At 50.3% G+C, this 308-nt stretch overlaps 1 protein-coding gene across 1 annotated transcript in view; it reads left to right on the top strand.

The window, feature by feature from the left end:
- The window catches only part of LOC119590503 (transmembrane protein 229B-like), a 4,598-nt gene that overhangs the window by 2,902 nt on the left and 1,388 nt on the right, over positions 1-308 (top strand). The window contains exon 3 of the mRNA XM_037939152.1: positions 72-218. Coding sequence (XP_037795080.1) covers positions 72-218 — 147 coding nt within the window. The remainder of the gene's footprint in view (positions 1-71; positions 219-308) is intronic.

Genomic DNA, 308 nt, shown 5'->3' with positions numbered 1-308 from the left:
TTGGACTTACTCTCGCTATCTCAAATTCCCTGATGTTTGGGTAGTTCCTACATGCACTTCTTTCCCCGCAGGTTGCACGAGTGTCTGGGCGCTGTTCATCTACGGCATCGGGAGCCTCGTCATCGAGAAATTCTACCGCGATTACCACGCCACCGTCCCGATCTTGCTGCGCGGCTTCGTCTATGTCGGCTGGACGTACATCTGGGAATTTTCTACAGGTACAATTACAGTGCCGTCTGCGCGTTTGTTGTTATGTTTGTAGGCACTGCAGAGTCTGTATATGTGCAAATGTATGTCAAATGTACGCG

This window comes from Penaeus monodon, chromosome 27 (assembly GCF_015228065.2).
Source record: "Penaeus monodon isolate SGIC_2016 chromosome 27, NSTDA_Pmon_1, whole genome shotgun sequence".
NCBI classification, from domain to species: domain Eukaryota; kingdom Metazoa; phylum Arthropoda; class Malacostraca; order Decapoda; family Penaeidae; genus Penaeus; species Penaeus monodon.
This window is presented reverse-complemented; position numbering and strand designations above follow the sequence as displayed.